The sequence below is a fragment of the Cotesia glomerata genome, linkage group LG1, assembly GCF_020080835.1.
Source record: "Cotesia glomerata isolate CgM1 linkage group LG1, MPM_Cglom_v2.3, whole genome shotgun sequence".
Lineage (NCBI taxonomy): Eukaryota > Metazoa > Arthropoda > Insecta > Hymenoptera > Braconidae > Cotesia > Cotesia glomerata.
Window position 1 is genome coordinate 31,693,746 of NC_058158.1, and position 19,907 is coordinate 31,713,652.

At 30.1% G+C, this 19,907-nt stretch overlaps 2 protein-coding genes across 2 annotated transcripts; one reads left to right on the plus strand and one right to left on the minus strand.

The window, feature by feature from the left end:
- Positions 1–360: 360 nt before the first annotated feature.
- On the plus strand, positions 361–13,940 carry LOC123266431 (octopamine receptor Oamb). The gene is made up of 8 exons (XM_044730671.1): positions 361–1,084; positions 1,249–1,386; positions 2,670–2,768; positions 3,283–3,554; positions 8,502–8,796; positions 11,752–11,913; positions 12,261–12,571; positions 12,902–13,940. Exons 1-8 carry the CDS (start codon positions 824–826, stop codon positions 13,005–13,007), a joined length of 1,644 nt encoding a protein of 547 aa, XP_044586606.1. The 5' UTR covers positions 361–823; the 3' UTR covers positions 13,008–13,940.
- A 767-nt stretch (positions 13,941–14,707) lies between these two features.
- On the minus strand, positions 14,708–18,361 carry LOC123266567. The gene is made up of 3 exons (XM_044730873.1): positions 18,160–18,361; positions 16,530–16,689; positions 14,708–15,816 (listed from the first exon to the last, which is right to left on the minus strand). The coding sequence occupies exons 1-3, from the start codon at positions 18,166–18,168 to the stop codon at positions 15,116–15,118; spliced, it is 870 nt and encodes a 289-aa protein (XP_044586808.1). The 5' UTR covers positions 18,169–18,361; the 3' UTR covers positions 14,708–15,115.
- Positions 18,362–19,907: the final 1,546 nt, after the last annotated feature.

A 19,907-nucleotide genomic window follows, 5' to 3' on the forward strand; every position in this document is an offset into this window, starting at 1 on the left:
CAAAATAATAATAATAATAAATAAAATAAAATATGCGGTATTTAACCGAATAAAAATAGCCGGAGGAAAATCAGAAACGTTTATATAACATACGTGAGTGACAATGTGTAATGACAAGCGTGTTAAGAGAGTGAATAGGCGGCTTGGAATGCCGGTAAGACACCACCGACGATATCGAAAGTACCGGAAGATCCTTTGATTTATTTATTCTCCCGTGTAATTAATTTATCTTAATTATACTTAGATTTATTATCATCATTATTATTATTATTATTATAATTATTACTAGATCAAAAGAAACGTGATTTTTAATCATTTACAAGTTAGATTACTTTGTGATATTTTAAAAAGTTAAGTAAATAAGTAAAACAAGAAAATATATATATATTAATTAATAATTAACCTGACGCTCAAGCGAATAATTCAATAATAATTATAATTACCGTACCTACCAAAGGCTGATTAATCTACGTATATATATTTACCTCGTTTTTATTATAAAAAAAAAAAACTTGTTTACGAACAATAATAATAATAATTATAATTATAATAATTAAGATTTTAAAGAAAAATATAAGTAAAGATGATTTAGTGGGCTGTTAAATTATCCAACTGATTAAAAATAAAAATAATAGAGCAAGTGCAAAGTGTGAAAGTGAATAAGAAAATAATAGATAAATAAAAGTTACATGTATAAAGTAATAGATGTAAAATGAAAGGATGGGAGAGAAGACACGGTGGTCAAAGCCGTCGGTGTTCATCGGTCGTCGACGTGCGGACAAACGGACACTGGGAGGTCCGACGATAAGCGTTGTCGTTAACGATGCGGGATTTAAACGCATACAACTGCAACAAATTGTACGAGGACGTCGAGTGGTCAGGACCGGGTATCGTTGGTACCCTCGTCGTCCTCGCATTTGTGGACATAATGGTAATTCTTGGCAATGTACTTGTCATACTCGCCGTTTACCACACTACTAAACTCCGCAACGTCACCAACATGTTCATCGTTAGTCTGGCGGTTGCTGATCTCTTGGTCGGGGTGGCTGTGCTTCCCTTCAGCGCTACCTGGGAGGTCTTCAAGGTGAATACAATCATCTACTAATATATTTTATTAATTTTTATATTAAAAAGAATGAGAAAAAAATAGGTTCAATTTAAGTACCGGTGTCTTGACGTCATTTCTTATCTCGAGACACCCCTTAGCTTCCATTGTATAATTAATCTACCGTTAATCGATGTCGCAAGGTCTGGATATTTGGGGACCTGTGGTGCTCGGTGTGGCTGGCGGTGGATGTGTGGATGTGCACCGCGTCAATATTGAATCTATGCGCGATAAGTCTCGACAGGTACTTGGCTGTTACCAGGCCAGTCAGCTATCCTCAGGTAAAAAAAATTTTTTTTTTTACATAAAAGTTTTTTTTTATTTCGTTTGTGGGTATCTTACACATGCGATGCATAAAAAAATATTGACTAACGGAAATATTTACAAAGACCGAAGTTGTCTGACGAAGTTGAAATGAGGCACGATAGCTCTTTTCGATACTTTTTTAAATAACTAATTTAGGTACAAAATCAATATATGAAGAGTGTACGAACCTCTATTGCCTAGTTAATATAAAATTATCAAGTCACCATTTAGTTGAGAAAAATTTTTAAATATAAAGTCGATAATTTAATTATACATTTTATTATTGAGAGTATAAAATATCTGAATAAAAAATAATTCAATTATAATAAAAAATAATCTGTTCTTAACTTCACGATTCTGTGAGATCAGTTCAGATGAGTTACTTTTTAATGCGCTTTTTTTAATTAAAATGTCAACTATTGCTATAAAAAATTTTTTATAGTTTTTTGTTGATGTATAATGGAGTAACTACAACAAAACTTTTGATTTTTTATTGATTAATACTTGAAATATTGCTCAATATAGGCGTTGTAATTTATTGAACTATAATCTTGATTATTTAAACTAAAATTGTCAAATTGAGCCAATGAAAAGGATATTTAGTTTGTATAAGCTGTTTCTATTGACTAACGAATTTTTTATTGATAAAGTTATGACGATTCAATCTAGATTAAAATTTTTGCTGATCATGATTTTTACAAGCTTCATTGTGTTATTGATTTCTAAATTATTAAAAAAATATGTTCAATTCTAATACTCTTCTCTTAAAAAGATTTTTTTAAGTGAGAACAATTTTTTTTTTCTTTAAGAATTACTTACATAGTGAAAATTCGTCATGTAGGAATTAAATTAACATATGTAGAATAATTAAAATAAACAGGAATAAATTATGAAATAAAACATGAACTTATTTACTCTAATAAAGAAAAAGTCGTCGTGCATGAAAATTTTCTAGAAAAATCAAGTCAAATATAAAATTATAAAAATTACATTTTCAAACATGAATCTAAAAATTCATACTTTTTAATATTTTTTTTTTTATTTGCTTCACAATAAATTATTCAAACAAAATAAGTAAAATTTTTTAAATTTCTGACTACGCGATAAATTACCGAAAGAAGACTAGTGTCCGAATAGACCGTATATTTACACCCATAATTAATCAACGTATAAATGTGTAAGATACACATTAACGTTAGTTCATGAATTTCCATGGGAGGTATCTCTTGCTTGACTGCTCGAAGCTGATTGCTTGCAGATAATGTCACCAAAGAGAGCCAAGCTGCTGGTTGCAGCTGTGTGGGTGCTGAGTTTCGTCATCTGCTTTCCACCTCTTGTCGGCTGGAAAGATCAAAGGGTATGGAGCTACCTATTGTTCATAGAACATGTAATTCAATAATTACATATGTCATTGTCGCGATGTCTCTTTTATAAGGATTATTCATCCGTCCACGCTCGTTCTTAAAAACTGTATCACATATATACGCAGTAATTGTTTATGAAAAACTTGAAACGACAAAACAACAAAATTGTTTTTCAAACATTTACGAAGTAAATAAATAATTGCATAAAATCCACTTATCAATTGGCTCCAATTATAATTACCAAAGTTTAGTTAGCGAATAAACATGTACAATTAAATAACAAATTCAATTGTGATGAAACTTTTAATTGCAACGTCGAGTAAACAATAGATATTTTATAAAAAAAAAACTTTTAGTTTTAGTCTGAGTAAATATCTATGAAATATAGAGTGATATTGATCAATTTTGCGTGCAAATACTATTTTCGGTCCACTTTTAAAAATTAAGCAATTTGCTAAATAAATAACAGAGTGTGTGGGTGTGCCCGTTTTTTTTTCTGTTTGACAGTCAAATCCTCAACGAAATGACGCTTTAACACTGGATGATAGTGGGCCGTATAATGAAACGCGAATTGTAGTACAGCCAAAACCGTGCCCCTGGATATGCGAGCTTACCAATGACGCTGGGTACGTCGTCTACAGCGCATTGGGTTCATTCTACATACCAACACTAGTCATGTTATTTTTCTACTGGAGGATATACAACGCGGCTGTATCGACGACCAAAGCTATTAATCAGGGTTTCCGGACGACCAAGGGCTCAAAAATGTTAGGATCCAGGTATCTATGATCTATATATTCATACATTTATATATTTATGTTCACGGCAGGTTGTATTTTTATTTGGATAAATAAAATGGAAATCACTACCAAACAACTCACCAAAATCACAAAGTCAAAAACTGTACTTTTTTAAATTGGTGATAAATTCAACAAAAAGTTCAACTTTGTGTTTCCATTTCACTAATAGAATTCAGACTAGCAATCTGTAGACGCTATGTGACTAACGAAAATTTAAAACCGCTATTCAAAAAATTTTGGACATTTTTAATTAGGTATAGGTAAATCTTTTTTTCTGTGCATAATTATACGTACAAAAATAAATCTTAAAATTAAATTGCTAAGATCAATGACCAACAACTTGATGAAAAATGTCACATAACTGTTATATTCCATTAAAGTCATACTCTTTAATCATTACGAAAACAGATTCAGTAGTCGAAAAGATTTACGAAGTTACGTCAGAGTATCCTCGATAACTTTCATAAATTATTTACGGGAATAATTGGAAATAAATATAAGAAAATTCATCATTTTTATTTTTTAAAAAAAATCCGTTATTGTTAAATCTCTTCAAAGTTTCACGAGTTATCTTTTTTGCTCTTGTTAGTGACTTTTAAATAATTAAAATATATAACTACGGGAAAGGTTGGCAATAGCCTAATCGGCTCGGTACCTGCATTTTGAACGAGTGGGGCCAGGGTTCGATTCCGGCGCGCACCAATATTTTTCATTGTGCGTTTGAATATGTGCGTTTCATTGCCAGCCTCTCTGCACCGGTCGGGTTTTCTGTGGTTTTCCCATATAGTTATGGAGGTAAAATGTCATTATAGAAGTACCTCCATACTATTTAAGACCGTAATGCAAATGCAGGTACTGATTATAACGCGTAAGTCGGCCACAGTCGCAGCACATGTGTGTCGGGCATGAAAGAAAAAATCTCGACATACAGGGGGGTGGGGACGAAAAAGTGGTTGAGAGTTATAATGACGGGGTTGATGATTATATTGCGGAGAAAAAAGTGGAGAGACAATAATTCCCCACCCTCCCTTGTAAAACACTCTACAGTGATACAAGTAAAATCATTCTCAATTATAACCTCAATTAGGGGAAGGGGGGGGGGGGGAAATGGGCCCCCTAAAATTTTCAATATCCAAAAATATTTAGGGGCAAAATGGGCCCCCGACATTTTTAACTCTCGAAGTGTTTGGGAGGTATAATGGGCTGATTAGACTTTAAAAATCAAAGAATATTTTTCAGTTAAACGTGTTCTAGAATTTTTGAATTATAGAAAAAATTATATAGGTAAAGTACGAACTAGGTCTCGAGTTAAATAACAGCATTATTTACTATATTTTTTGTTAAAAAACTATTTATTTTACAGAAGCTTCCCTAACTATTTTTGTGATGGTGTGTGTGTGTGTGTGTGTGTGTGTGAACGTAAACCTCTCATAACTTTTAAACGGCTCGACTGATTCAAACGGGATTGACAGCAATCGAAAGAGTTTCTTTGCCCCTGGATATTTTATAATATTTAAGGTAATTCGGGCCAATAGATTTTGAGTAATCTCGAAAATAAAATTTTCAGAAAACGTTTTTTTTTTTTTAATAAATTTTAATCTGCTGAATCAATCGTTTTCAAAAACTAATCAACTCTTAAGCTTAAAAAACTGCGTCGATTGCTGTCAACGCGATCAAAATAGGTCGATTCGTTTGTGACATATCGTGAACAAAATATCAGGGAAAAAGTGTTTTTTTTTTCTTACATAACTCCGACATTTATTCCTGGATCGTTTTTGATTCAACGAGATGATTTTTAGAGCTTAAAAAATCACTTCAATCGCCGCCAATAACGTCAAAATCGGTTGAATGGTTCAAGAGATATTTAATTTAAAAAAATTAAAAAAAGTAATTTTTTAACACATCTTTGAAATTTCACGTCCGATTGTTTGGTTAGTGATAAATAATCTTTTTGTTCTAGAAAGACTACACATAATGCCTTTAATTTTTTTTTAAAACGGTTAATTCATTTGTGAGATATCGTCAAAAAAATTCTAAAAAATTTTTTTTTGTGATACATTTTTATTGGCTTCACCAATCGATTCGAAAAACTGATCGGTTTTTAAGCTTAGAAACCCGCGTTGATCGCCGTTAACGTGACTGAAATTGATTGATTAGTTTGAGAGATACTGTTGTCGAAATAATTCAAAAAACGCGTTTTTTTTTTAAATTACTTCGACATTTTTTACCTGATTTATTATTGGTTTTGGCGTGAAATGTGGAGCGCTTAGGTATGGAGTTAGCGGGAAGTTGCAGGGATGGCTTTTAGGGTCTATTGTTATCCTAATTTTTTATACTGAATACATAATAAAAAAAATTCAAAATATAAAACAAGTAAGAAACATATTGAGTTTTTTGGGGGGCCCGTTTTACCCCACCTTTCTCAATTTTTTAATTTCGATATACACAAAAAAATTAATACCATAAACTCAGTAAAAGGCAAAAAAAAGTAAAACGAGCTGAAAAACTCATATTATAAAAATTTTCTGAAGGTGGCCCATTTTGCCCTACATTTTCAATTTTTCATTTTTAATGAACAGAGCAAATTGAGGTCAAATATACTTGGCAAGAGACTAAAAAAAAGTGAAACCAGAGAAAAACACTAAGGATATCAACATTTTTTTTCTTAAGGGGCCCATTTTGCCCCCCCCCCCCCTTATATAACTACGGAACTTTATACAGATTTAACTGTATTAAATATTATTTTTATTCTTCACTTCGTTCTGCTATTTTTTTTACAATCATTCAATTTTCAAACATCTTTCTTATCTTTTTCAAAAACTGATCAAGCTTGACATAAGAAATTAACTGAAACTGAAAAAAACACAAATTAAAGACTTGATTTCCCAAAGATCTCAAATTTCACTGCAAAATTTTCCTTATACTCTTAAATATGTAAATGAAAATTTTTACGATCTTAGTTATGACTCTCGACGAATTAGAATCGTACCGACGACATATTTATACTTTAATGAATATCTCTATGTATGCATCCATAAGGTAGCATTATTAAAAATTACTCTCAATTAAACGTTGAAGTTGTTGCAGACTGCAAAATATTATAGGTATTAAGTACAGAGTACAGAGCGTGTATGTACAATGATAGCGAGCAATTATTTATTTGTTTGTCTTGCACGCGGTCTTGAAGAAGATAATTGTTAGTTGATTGCCTTACCAAGGTAGGCAAACGAGCTTACATTTGCAGATAAAGGCATTTAACCATTTAAAGTATATTAAATTTATGAAGTGCCTACAGCATAGTCTAACAGGACAAAACAAATTAATGATAAAAAAACGGGAAATGGTGAAAAGCTCGAGCTACTTGTATTGATAAGCATGTATGTTCAGGCACCACCACAACGCCCACTAAAGAACAACAACAAGAACCAAGAACCAACAACAACAACACCGCCTCGTTCATCGTTACCGGAGTTATATATTTCTCTTAGCGATACGGGCAATTTATAGCGCGATCATTTGTCTCTACTACCGCGACTTTAAATGCCTCCGGTAATTGCTTTAAGTCCGCCGTAACTTGTCGTACTACGCGTGTAGTCATATGCGGTTTTTAGAATTGTTATGATTTGTATGTATGTAAGTTTATAGTTTAATTTTGTACTCAAACTGCTGTATTTATTGTAGTTATAAATACAACGTTTAATACCAAGTTTATATTTCAAAGGATGTGTTTGCGAGAATGATTAATGAACTTAGTATTTTTGTTATTTTTTTTTTTTTAACTAACCGCTAAAGAAAATCCGGAGTTTCGTAAATTAACAAAGTTATTAGAGACATTCGGAACTCGTAAATTATCAGCTAAATATGCTGCGAAATAGTTTATGCATTCAAAAACTTGAATAATTTTAGGGTTTTTATGATGAATTATTGGCTAAAGTTTATTAGATTTTATTTTTTTAATTAATTCTAAGGTAAAAGCCCCAATATATTCACAAATATAGGTATACAAATACATGGAGTGATCATATACTGGTACATGATCATATATTGGGGCTTTTTTACCTTACTTAGTTAATTTATTGACTAAAAAAAAATCATTTTTTCTTGTTGGTAAGATTTGTACAAATATTTCATACTTGTATAATGAAAGAGAACAGTTTTTTATTTCTATAATTCTCAAGAAACTTTCTGTTACATTTTCAGTTAATTTTAGTCTGAAACTTTTGTAAGTTATTGTAATTTAAATGTAAGTAAATTAAATTTATGAAAGTTTTTCAAGTTAACATAAATTTAGTACAAGCTTGTTATTTCGACTCAGCCCGATTTTTTCGATTAAAAGAAGAAAATAAAAGAGTTATTTCTGTTTTTGACTTTAATATTTTCAGTAGTTGTCATATTTATCTAAAATTAGATCCAGATTATTGTGTTATTTTAGAACAATCTTAAAAAATAGTCTTCAGGCGTCGATATTTCGAGATCCTGAGAAGGTTTTACGAACGTGTGTGTAACTTTTTATAGCTCGTAAACGACTTGACCGATTTAAGATTGATCAAAAACTATTAAGGCAGTCAATTTCTAGATCTTATCATCTCTAGAACTTATTTGAAGCTCTCGATTATGACTTTGCAAAGTAAATTCTAGTTTAAATCTAAAATTTCTCTACATTGATAAAAATATTTCATTTATTTAATGTAAAAATCTTTAATCAAGAAAAAGTATTTCGAATCAAAAAAAAAAATTCTTAAATAAAGTAAAATTTATTTGAAAAGAACAATTTCTTAGTTCAAGAATTTTTCTGCTTGATTCAAGATAATCAAACTCGTTAAAATTATTTTCTCTTTAATCAATTTATTTTTTTTATCAGTATAAATTTAGCGTAATTATTAAATTTCTTCATGTCTATTATATTGAATTATTTTTTTCCTACAGATTTGATGAACAACGACTGACACTAAGGATACACCGCGGACGTGGGAGTGTTTATAATGGTGGAGCAAATCACAGTAGCACGAGCCCAAAAAGTCCAGAATCAAACCGTAGTGCGTCAGTACGTAAAGACAAAATAAAAATATCTGTTTCTTATCCAAGTACTGAGACTCTTAATACAAAGTGTAATACTCTTGAACGTACACCGTCAAAGTGTTCCCAAATTTCTGTGCACTACAATAGCAATGGACAGACACTGAGCCATCTTTGTCCGTCTACGAGAGGTTCTCATCTCAAGGTAATTGTTTTCTATCAAATTATTTTAATTATTATTATTTAATATGTTATTGTGATGTTCTATTTTAAGGTAAAGGTACAGAAGAGGCCACACGAATGTAGCCGACTGTTAGTTGGGAGAATGACGAGTGAACAGAATATAATAACATTCGGGATATTGGACAGTCCAACTGACGGGTAGTTCATGAAAATGACATTTATTTTGTCTATGGTTTTGTTGTATCTATGTACTCTGTATGTATGAGAGAGTTGATCAACTTGTGTGGTTATTATTGTTGTTGTGTCGAGTGAGATGAAAGAAAGAGAGACAGTAATAGAGACAAAGAGAGCAATGCAGCGGCAGGATTCATTCGTGTGGCTTAATTACCAATGTCCATATATGACTGAATAAACCGGTCAATTATTATGTTCTATACATCCACCCAATACACAGGAAGTGTACTTGCCAGCGTTATAATTCTGTCAATAACAATTATTTATAATTTATTTGCATCTTTTTTTTTTTTTTTTTTTTTTTTTTCATATTCTCACTTGTGTAATTGCACTATTTTCACTTAAACTACTCGTTACAATATTCATTTTTTGTTTTTTAATCTCTGATGCATGATTGCGCTTGTGGTGGATTTCGATATACTAAAATAATAGGCATCGAGATCTCGTGTTAATTATAACTTTTGCATAATCGTTTTGCATATTCATCAATGAAATTACTCAATTATCAATTTTTAGACATTGCATACAAAAGATTTCATTTCATTAGATTTAAAAAAATTTTTTATATACTGCTTTGAAATTTTTTTCACTAATTAATTTATTGGAACAATGAAAATAATTTTAATAGAGAATTTAGTGATTTAAAAAAATTAATTTGTGCATAATTTTTTAAAATTGATTAGTTTTACATTTTTGGGTTAGAAAAAATATTATGAATAGCTTTGAGATTTTTCTTACTAATTAATTTATTAGAACGAATAAAAAAAATTTTTAAAAGAGACTTTTAAAAGGATTTAGTCAAGTAATAAACAAACTTTAAATAAGTGTAAATAACTTTAATGACTTGACATAAAAAATAAATCTAAAAAATACTTCAATGTTCGCATATTAACTTAGTTTTTCGTTTCGTTACACCTAAAAAACAAAATCTCTAAAAATAAATATCCAAAATAATAAAAAAGTGCTCAAGAGCTCTCTAGAAACGATTTGGCATTTGAAATAACAAATTTTGTGGTTCGTTAAAGTGATTGGTACTTCACAAGCACATTTATTAGAAAAAGTTTCTATTTTTCTAACAAAAATATTTTTCTAATGGACGAACTATGTAATTTAATATTAAAGTAATTTTGTTTATAAAAATAATTTCTTGTAATTTTATTATTCTACTTTATTTATTTTGAAGTTCAAATTAGATCAAGTTTTATCTGATTTTATTAGTAACTTCGAGACGTTTCTTTCACCAATAATAATTACCTAAGTTGCAAAAAAAAATCTAAATAAGCACAATAGCGATCACGTATTACACTTAGTTTGGTATAGAACAAGCTTCAAAGCTTCAACACACTGTGTAGAAGAGTAATATAATTTTGAGCTTTATTACCCAATAAATTTCAACAAACAACTTGGGACATGTTTCCTTTAAACTTAAATGTCATTAAAATTAAAAGTAAACTTGTGTACTGTTGAAGTAACTTACTTTCAAACAGTTTAAATTAAATTAAAGAAATAATTCAATGTCCTTGCGTTCGTCTGATATTGTCGATTGAAAATACTTATCTAAAAACTATACTCCTTTAAATTTGAATGGCTATTATCCTTGAATGGTAATGAGATCTCGAGATCTTCTGATAGCGCCACCCAATAACCAGAAAAGAATTGATTCCACCAGAGTTTGAATTTTTAATTGAAAATTCAAACTCCTAATACTAAATTCTCAGCAGGCTTTCCTTTCTGATAAGTTAATTCAATTAAATTGATTGTTCGATTTAATTGTTTAAATTAGTGGTTACTCTAATTGTGAACTCTTATAAATTCAATCTGACTAAGTCTTTTTGGTTAATTTGTTTCAATATATCTTCATTTATATTACTCAATCGATTCAAGTACAAGTATGTTAGAGTTTTGTTTTATTCAGCAATTAAATCACTCGAAAGTCGTATTTATTTGTTGAAAGATTTAATGTCAAAATAATCCCTCTGTATTAATTCAGCATACGGGCTTTTATTTTAATTGGAAATTTAATACGGTTTTTATTTTTTCGTTTCTTTACTCAAAGTCTGATTTTAACAACTTATTTTTTTAATACAAAAGTTAGTTTTTTAACTCACCTAAATTTCGAAAGATAAGCTTATTATATCTTTCAATATAAAAAATACATTTTTAATGTTTTAGAAGAAAAATTAACTGCGATTTTTCTTTTATGTAAATGAAAATTTTGCATAAAACTTTTGACACAAATTAACAAAGAAAATTATGATAATTTGGTAAAAAAATTAAAGATTAGTTGAAAAAAGCTCATATTTAATTTTTGAGAGAAATATTGAAGTTACAAAAAAATTACAAGTCATTATTTGTAGAAAATTTAAATCTCTATAAAAAAGGTCCTTACAAATTTCACCATATTTCTCGTTCTTTAAATAGAATGTTAATTCAAAGTTTTAGAAAAAGAGTCATTTTTAAAAACATTTTTTACCGGAGGTAGAATTCACTTCCAAATGAAATTAATTATCATCTTGAACTCTAACAAACATTATAATGATCCACAACTGAGCACAAAATCTGAAGTTGATAATAACCCCCTTACAACGATAGATGATAGCAATTATTTATCATAAGTTAACGAACAAAAACAATATTTTAAGGCTGTCCAGTACAATTAAAAGTTTTAATTAATAATAACAACAACAATGATGATCACGATCAGTAATAATTATATATTGTTGATACAATTTGCCGAGAACAGGTCGGAGGTATAAACCGAGTAGGAAGCTCCAGAAGACCAAGCCGTAGAAGCAGTTGTGAGAGTCAAGTAACCGGAGACGAAGTTTCACTCCGCGAATTGACTCCTGGCGGCGAAGAGAAGCCTCGGGTGATGAGAATGGGCAAGAGGAACATTAAAGCTCAGGTATATTGCTAATCTCAAACGATGGAACTTTGCCAGATTGTTTAACTCCTTTTTGGTATTTTATCTCCTTTTTTTTGTTTTTAAATTTATTTATACTCCAAGATATTGCTTTTTGTTGGCAAACTAAAACTTTTTTTTTTTTTTTATGTATCATCCGCTAATAGCGCTCGGTTATATTTATGGCAAGACATTATTGTCATTGAGATAATCACGAAAAAAAAGTAGAGGAGATAATGCTTATTCTGGATGTACTACTAATATCGTACACTTTATAAGAGAGAAAATAACCGACATTAAAGTTTTTAAGATATAAGTTAAGTTATAAATACAACCGATACATTTTTTAGGTAAAGAGATTTCGAATGGAGACAAAAGCTGCTAAAACATTGGGAATAATAGTTGGTGGTTTTATACTTTGCTGGCTACCATTCTTCACAATGTACTTGGTACGTGCATTTTGCCCGAAGTGTATACACCCAACAGTATTCAGTGTTCTGTTCTGGCTTGGATACTGCAATTCAGCGATAAATCCATGTATCTACGCTCTCTTCAGTAAAGACTTTAGATTCGCATTCAAGCGGATTATATGCAATTGCTTCTGCAAACGAAAGAAAAATTCATTGCGACGTGGGAGCGACGGCAGCCAATTGGCAACGAGGTTGTTTATCGATGATAAAAATAATAAAAAATACATAGTACTACCAAAAATGAAATCCATTGATATTAAATGATTAAAACAACACACATTACACGCTATTACTATTATTGCTACTACTATTATTACTACCACTACTGCTACTATTATTATGTTTATTATTATTATTTATTATTTATTATTATTAGAATTAAAAAAAAAAAAAAAAAAAACATTTTTTGCCGAAAAAACTGCACAATGACTGGCTTCTTCTTTTTTAGTTTCTTAAAAAACTAATTTAATATAAATTTTTTTTTTTGTTTTTTTTTTGTTTTTCTCATTTTTAATCTGCAGGAGTGACAGAAGTCCCAACTATTCTAACCGGACACAGCACCACGGTGTGTCAATAGAAGATTCAGACCCCGAGCACATCGTCCACTCGGGAAGCGACTCGAGATGACTCTAGCGAACACGGGGCACCCACCGCGTCGTCTTCGATTCATGATACATGATACTAATGAATAAAGCAACACCAGCTGTATTATGACCTATGATGTATGATGTGTGAGGAGTTCACACATCATCAACAACGAATTACCAGTGTCGATGATGAAAATAAGTATTTGTTGTATTAAAATATAATGTGTAATTGTACTCTGGACAGTGCGAAATCTTTGATGCCATTGATTTGATTACGATCATTATCATCAGTAATCATCAACATCACCATCTTATCTACCTCTGTGAATCTTTCGGCTGTTGTGTGTCTCGTTCTGCATTTTATTCCATTTCTGGACTTATCTGCAAAAGAACCGAACGCTTATCAAGAAATTTAATCATTCATCAAACCAGAGACGAGTGGAATCTCTAGTCACACCGCAATCGCGACTACTCAGTAATCATTCTTAACACGAGTATTGAATCGCGCTGTGGTGTCGAATTTCAATGTGTGTCATTAATGTTACTTTAATTGATGAACGATTTAATGATTAACGATTAAATAACGCTAATAATAACTCTACTAATATTAAAAAAAATGAATAATAATAGCCAATTTATCAATAAATTAAAATGAAGCATAACAATTATTAAAATAAATTATGATTTAAATATAAAGGGTGATATCAAAAGTATCGATGTGTATTCAAACGATGTCTAATTACACGTGTATATAATAGTATTAATAATTAAAAATGATAATGATATTGATATTGATATTGATATTGGTAATAATAACAAGATATATATAATATTTAAGTCGGTGTTTAAAGATATTATCGAAGACTACACTGTGTGTATCTTAATAAAGCGATTCGATGTCAGCGACAAGCTAAACCAAATGTAGAAATAAGATAACAAAGTTATAATAAATAAAATGTTTAAAATACGAAAATTAATCTAATTTTAAACTTTTTTTTCTTGTTTGAAGTATTAATGAGTTTGGTAGTTAGACATATAATTTTTTTAATTTGTTCAGTTTTCTATGCTTTTTTAGGAAAAAAATAAGGAAAGGACATTTTCTGCAGGTTAAAGTTAAAAAAAATGTTTTTAAATTTAAGAGTCAAGGTTCAAAAATTTACTGTAAAAATAGACAAAGTAAATAAAAATTAAATTTTTCCATTTTTTAAGACTAAAAATGAAGTGAAACCGGAAAATTGTTAATATTTTATTTTTGAAAATCATGTAAACAATTTAATGATGATATTGTTGATAATAATAGTAATTATGAATAAATGAAATTATCGGATGAAAATATCTATGATGTTTGAAGTATTAATACAGTGTATCTGTTTTATTATTTAATAGTAAGCAAATGTTCCCTTTTGATCAAGTGCTCTTGAAATATTTGAATGAAGTGATGATGATTTACGGTACGAGTGATAATAAAATAATAATGATTCTGTTGAGACTCATTTGAGTCCTAGCACCGCCACTGAACTATCAACATATATGTATCATAAAATGATAATTAGATTAAGCAACAGTAATTTGCATATCCCACTGCGTTTACCTCTCATCATTATCCATTTGTATACAAGTTAATAATATTAATAATAATAATAATAATAATAATAATAATAATAATAAATAACTATCAAAGAATAACGCATAACTGTATCAAAAGGGAAAAATTACGAAATCAAAACACATATATCCAACTATAATCGTATGAAGTTTAATGATTTATTTAAATCGCATGAAATATACGCTTAATACAGAGATACTAAATGTGAATGCCAGTCAAGTGTATGGTATGTTCGCTCAAACGAGAGATTATCTCTATTGAACCCACTCAAAAGGCATTCAATCATTAATTCCCACTACCTTAAAAAAACCTTCACACGATATTATTTTTTTTTATTACGATGATAATCATAATTATGATGGTGATAATAATGATGATGAAGAAGATGATAGTGACAGTGATGTAATCCTCGGAGTCGGTTAATCTGACGGGTTTAATTATAAAGGTAAAAAATTTAAAGATAAATGGATGTCGGTCTGTGACGGTGACAAGATAAGAGGTTTTTAAAAAATTTTAGTAATTAGATTTCTTGAAAGTTTTAATCAAGCTTCTGGTAGATTCGTTGCGAGAACTCGGAACCCATTATGGTCTGCGATGTAGTGAACTTGCTGAAGCAGCCCGTTTGCGTCGATGTAGCTGTAAGCTCCGCGAGTTGTTCCGTCTAATGATCTGGACTCACTTTTAGCGCTGGTGTCACCCGTGTAGCTGTAGTCGTACTGACCCAAGGAGTCCTGAGTGTGTCTTAGTGATGAGTGGACAGGTCGCTGGGAAATCACCACCGAGTTTGGTGACGGTATTGCTGACGAAAATCGTATCGCTTCTGGTGGAACGGGCACTGGATAAGATCCTACACCAACAGCTACTGGAAATCTGTTGTAATACGGTGGAAATAATGGAGACGATGATGGTCTTTTATTTAGGTAAAATTGGTCGAACGCCGGCTTGGGAATTTCAATACGTGATGCTTCGTCCTTTGATAAAACGAAAGGATTTTTGGAGGATGATTGTTCGAACTGATCAATGGCATTTGAAGTTTGTGAGATTCCAAGTGAATTTGCTATTCTCGTATACTCCGCCAAGTGATTCCGACGTGCTTCTGCCACCTCAGGAGTTTCGTTTAATGCTACCAAAGAGTTATCTGGCTGTTGCGGTAAATTACTCGCTCTAACTCGAAATCCATTCACCGGGTCTGCAGTATAAGCTACATTCTGTAGAATACCATTCGCGTCTACGTAAGAGTATCCTAAAAACATTAATCGAATCATTGGATTTATACAGAAAATCTTATTGTTAAGGGAAATTGTTTTCTTTTCAATGTAACGTGTTTCTTACACTGAAAAAAAAAAAAAAAAATCAACTTGATTCAAGAGAGAAATTCTGGAACCAAGAAAATTATTTTGAAGAGGTTCATCGTCTTGATTTATGTACAAAAATTCTTGAATTGAGAAATTTTATTTAGTGAATCCCTGAATAAAAAAAAGTATTGAGACAAAGAAAAAAGTATCGAAAAGTATTGGATTGACTAGAAAACCAATACTTTTCAATACTTTTTTCTTTGTTTCAATACTTTTTTTTTTATCAGGGATATTTCAGTAAACTGTTTTTGAAACTCAGAATCGATCGACCGATTAGACTTTTTTGTAAAAAAATTTTCAAATATCGCTTTTTGATTAAAGTAATGATTATTACTGAATAAAAATTTTTTAAATTCAAAAAATTATCTTGATTGATCTTGATAAAATATAGAATCTCAAAATTGTAAAAAATTTTTTCCCATAAAATTTGCTCTAAATTTATTGAGCACTTGAATGTTTATTTATTTTCGCTGTTATTATTTTTTTAAAAATAGTCACGCAAACACATCATTAGTCCTTCTGAGGGGCATATATTATCGTGACTTCAGGGGAGAAAATAAAATATTGTGAGTACGTATATATATATTTAAAGGGAAGCTACCTCCTTGAGTAATGCCGTTCGATCTAGATTCCATTTTTGCATGATGAGGCCCTTGATAACCGTAACTATATGAGCCAGAACCATCTTGATTGTGGAATTGTAAACCAGGCCAAAGTGGAGTACACGCTGTAAAGCCTACGAAGCTCACGAAAAAGCTCAACTATTTAAACAAACAATTTTATAGTTATTTTAGTATTTACACAAAATACTCTCTTCTATCTTCTAACTCTTTCCATTTAATTAAAAGTTAAATCTTTTTACGTACTCGCTGGGTAACCCGCTTGAGACTACGTATTAATTTAATAATGATTAAATATCAAGTATTTATAAAGCAAAATTTACTTTTTAGAGATTGGGATGAAAAAAGTGTGTACATAGTTTTTTTTAATTGGATGTTAAATTGATAACGGAGCTGAGTAACGATCAAATAAGTATTTTTATAATGTTAAATACACTCTGCGTATTTTTAAGAGAAATAAAATTAAAAAGACTTTATTACGGAGTTTAAACTCAAGCTTAAATGCAAATACACAATAATGAGTTAAAGCTCTCTGTGACTTTTCCATCAACCAACTACATTAAAGATCTACGGGAGCATAAATTAAATGCCATTTATGGAAGACTGAGAAGATTAATTATAACATGGAGCCGACAGTTGTACAAATCAATTAGTGAATGAAAGTTAATTAGAAAAAAGCAAACAGAAAAATTATCAATTATTATTGTTTATAAATTGTTTTAATTTTTTATTTTACTTTTTTTTATTATTTTTTTTTTTAGTAGAGATGGAAGGAAAATTATAAACACTTTATTTTAATTAAATTGATTGTAAAAAGAATATTTTTGATAAAATTTCTGTTTTTGAAAAATTGTTAAATATGAAATATTTCACAAGACTTCAAATTTTATTAAGATTTTATATTTTTTTAATTTTTGTAAACAAAATGTAACATTCAAATAATTTAATCTTAATTTCAAATATTAATATATAATTTTTGAGTATTTTCAAAAATATTTGACATGAAGACCTAATTTGTCTTGGAGTTTTTTATTGGTGACTTTTTAATTAGCTTCCATAAAATTAGTAATAAAATAAAATAGCACTTTTTTGAACTCAAAATTTTTTTAACATTAGATTAAAGAAAATTAAGATTTTTTTTTAAATGCTCGAGTAAAAAATTATAAAAATCAAAGGTCCAAAATTTTGAAATACTTTCTTGTGATCATTCATTAATAAATAAAAATCATCAGTTTCATTACTTTAAAAAATTTGCAAGTAAAGCCTACACCGCACAAAAGTTAACTTGATTCAAAAAATTCTGAAGAATTTCACTATTTAAATCAAGACAAAAAATTATTGAACCAAGAAAAATTTACTTGAACCAAGAAAAATTTCTCAGTTCAAGAACTTTTCTGTTTAATTCATATAAATAAATTTTTTCAAAATGACTTTTTTGGTTTGAAAATTTTTCCTTGAATCAACTCAAATTTTTATTCAGTACATTGATCTAATAATAAAAAATAATAAACAAAACCAAAAGTACGTTTAAAAATTGGATTAGCATAAATCCCAAGCATCATCGATATTACAATAATAAAATTAAAAAAAATGGTAGCACAAATTACTCACACGAAACATGATAAATAACAAATAACACAATAATAGAGATATTTAAATAAACAATCACTTAGCAGGTATAAATATAATAAAGTCAACGTAGGTTATATGAGAGAGCGAAGAAGTTGAAACTGGCGCGTCACATCTTCTTATATAGGATTGCCCGGATGCGCGGGCTCGTGCGCGGGCCTCACATTATACATAACAGTGTATGCATACATGCAGGATGTACCATGCATGCATACATCTACAAGTACCAATCCGAATGTGCAGACCGAGATAGAGAGAGCAAAAGGAGATTATTTTACCTTTTGCTTGTTTTACCCGACTGTCCTCAGGGCAGCAGTTTTACTGATAGGATACCACCGGCGGGCCCTATGGAATCCTCCCTACTGCCAACTCCGTGACTACAAATCACCCGGGATTCGATTTTCACCTCGATAAATCATAGTTTATTGCTTTCAGCACGAGCTGCCGCATCGTCATCATCCTTGTCGTCCTCTTCGTCCTCATCCTCATCTTTTTCCTCGGCGTCGCAATTCCCAGTTCCAGTCATAACATACACAGCCGCAATCTACTATGCAAGAACGCGTTTCTTCTCTTCGCTATTGCTATTTTTATACTACACCAATAATTTTTATTTTAACGCACATACATTTCATATTTTAAATCCTTTTTAGCGTCCATCCTTTATTTTTTTATTACATTTGTCACGCCGTATTCGATTAGTAAAGCTTTACTCTCTCTCTCTCCTACTTCAAGCCACAACTAGTGGTATTTCAAATTTTTACGATTTCGTTATTTTTCCGCTGAATAATCTCTCAATAAATTTCACCGCTAATACATTTATTTATTTGTTAACACCGTATTAAATTATATTATATTGAAATATTAAAGTAACTTCCAACAATAATTCTAAATTTAGCAATAAATTTACGGCTGTAATCAAACCACAAATATCGTAAATGTAAACTAAACGTGCGCGCCATCGCACTCAGTAGGCACGTATACCAGTAATTCCATTGACATTACTCACGTCAGGCAATCCATGATGGAACAATAGATCACGTAGGTGCCCTGCGTTGGATTTGACATTGGCACTAAAATGTACTTGAAACCTTCGGAGAGATATTATGCATGTCAAATACAGAAGATAGCCCACATATGATCAATTATTCTCATCCTAGCTCTCTAAATATTACTATCTCAACGACCTATACCGTTGTATTACCGGATTATCTAACAATGTTAACATTTATAGATTTATTCACACCATATATGCCTACGCACAATGTCGGTCAATGATTGAATAGTTAATACATAAAAAAAAATAGTTTTGTGTGTATCATATTTTTTTAGAAAGAAAATTATCTTTTGATAATTTTTTATATTATTTTTAATGGATTTCCAAATTTTTTTGAGGACTAGTACATTGATTAGAAAAATTAGATTAATTTATGAGAGAGAAAATATTGAACCAAAAATTTTATTTTTTGAAGAATATGATTACTTTCAATAAAGAAAAGTTTTAAAATATAAATTTTTTCTCGATTCAAGACATAGAGATTGTTTAAAATGATCTTGTTACAAAATTTATTTTATTGAGTAAAATTAATTTTTTTATCAACCTAGAAAAAAGTATAAGCCTAGGTAAAATTTTTCTTCAAGCAAAAAATTTCTCGTTGCTTTAAAAAATTTCATAAATATTTCCTTGATTCAAGAAAATTTTACTTTCTACTCAAAAATTTATTTTTTCTGAG

Excerpts from the sequence above, each read along its gene's own strand:
- LOC123266567 (XM_044730873.1), bottom strand. Across the intron at positions 15,817-16,529 it reads GAACGGCATTACTCAAGGAG|GATACTCTTACGTAGACGCG; the intron begins GTAGCTTCCCTT and ends TAATGTTTTTAG.
- LOC123266431 (XM_044730671.1), top strand. The coding sequence starts at position 824 with ATGCGGGATTTAAACGCATACAACTGCAACAAATTGTACGAGGACGTC. Across the intron at positions 1,387-2,669 it reads GGCCAGTCAGCTATCCTCAG|ATAATGTCACCAAAGAGAGC; the intron begins GTAAAAAAAATT and ends GATTGCTTGCAG. Across the intron at positions 11,914-12,260 it reads AGAGGAACATTAAAGCTCAG|GTAAAGAGATTTCGAATGGA; the intron begins GTATATTGCTAA and ends TACATTTTTTAG.